This window comes from Onychostruthus taczanowskii, unplaced genomic scaffold (assembly GCF_017590055.1).
Source record: "Onychostruthus taczanowskii isolate IOZ18803 unplaced genomic scaffold, ASM1759005v1 scaffold890, whole genome shotgun sequence".
Taxonomy (NCBI): domain Eukaryota; kingdom Metazoa; phylum Chordata; class Aves; order Passeriformes; family Passeridae; genus Onychostruthus; species Onychostruthus taczanowskii.
The window spans coordinates 5,695-6,650 of record NW_024506883.1 but is presented as its reverse complement, the minus strand read 5'-3'; the positions used below and the strand labels follow the sequence as shown (position 1 = coordinate 6,650).

The 956-nt window shown below is 65.0% G+C and overlaps 1 protein-coding gene across 1 annotated transcript in view; it reads left to right on the top strand.

Annotated features, from left to right (window-relative positions):
- LOC121347098 overlaps positions 1–59 on the top strand; it is a 5,816-nt gene extending 5,757 nt beyond the window's left edge. Inside the window, exon 7 of the mRNA XM_041425439.1 lies at positions 15–59. Within this exon, the coding sequence (XP_041281373.1) occupies positions 15–59 (45 nt within the window). The remainder of the gene's footprint in view (positions 1–14) is intronic.
- The last annotated feature ends 897 nt before the right edge of the window (positions 60–956 follow it).

The window sequence follows — 956 nt, the reverse complement described above, 5'->3', positions numbered from 1 at the left end:
CCTCCCCCCCCCAGGTGCCCCCGGAGCCGCTCGTGACCCCCCAGGGGGAGCTGGTCTGAGGGGGCGGGGCCTCGGGAGAGCCCCGCCCACAAATAAACCACGCCCTTTCCCAGTTCAAACCAGTGCAGTCCGGTTCCTTCCTCCCCCCCCCAGGTGCCCCCGGAGCCGCTCGTGACCCCCCAGGGGGAGCTGGTCTGAGGGGGCGGGGCCTCGGGAGAGCCCCGCCCACAAATAAACCACGCCCTTTCCCAGTTCAAACCAGTGCAGTCCGGTTCCTTCCCAGTGAAACCAGTGCAGCCCAGTTCAAACCAGTTCAAACCAGTCCAGCCCAGCTCAAACCAGTTCAAACCAGTCTGTCCCTGTTCCCACCCAGTTCAAACCAGTCCAGCCCAAACCAGTCCAGCCCAGTTCAAACCAGTCCAGCCCAGTGAAACCAGTCCAGCCCAGTTCAAACCAGTTCAAACCAGTTCAAACCAGTCCAGCCCAGCTCAAACCAGTCCAGCCCAGCTGAAACCAGTCCAGCCCAGTTCAAACCAGTCCAAACCAGTCTGTCTCCGTTCCTGCCCAGCTCATCCCCAGTCCAACCCAGTTCCTTCCCAGTTCAAACCAGTCCGTCCCAGTTCCCTCCCAATCCCCTCCCAGTTTCCTCCCAGTCCCTCCCAGTCCCTCCCAGTATATCCCAGTCCCTCCCAATCCCTCCCAGTCCATCCCAGTCCCCTCCCAGTCCCCTCCCAGTCCCTCCCAGTCCCCCCCAATCCCCTCCCAGTCCCTCCCAGTTCCCCCAGATCCCCCCCAGTCCCTCACCGGCCTGGCGGGTGTCGATGGTGAACTGGGCGGGCTGGAACGTGGTGCCCTCGCTCAGGCCGGGCCCGCGCAGCTGCACCCGCGACGCGTCCCCGAGCTCGGCCTGGCTGATGGTGACGGCCAGGGGACTGCGCGGCAGCGGCTGCCCGCCG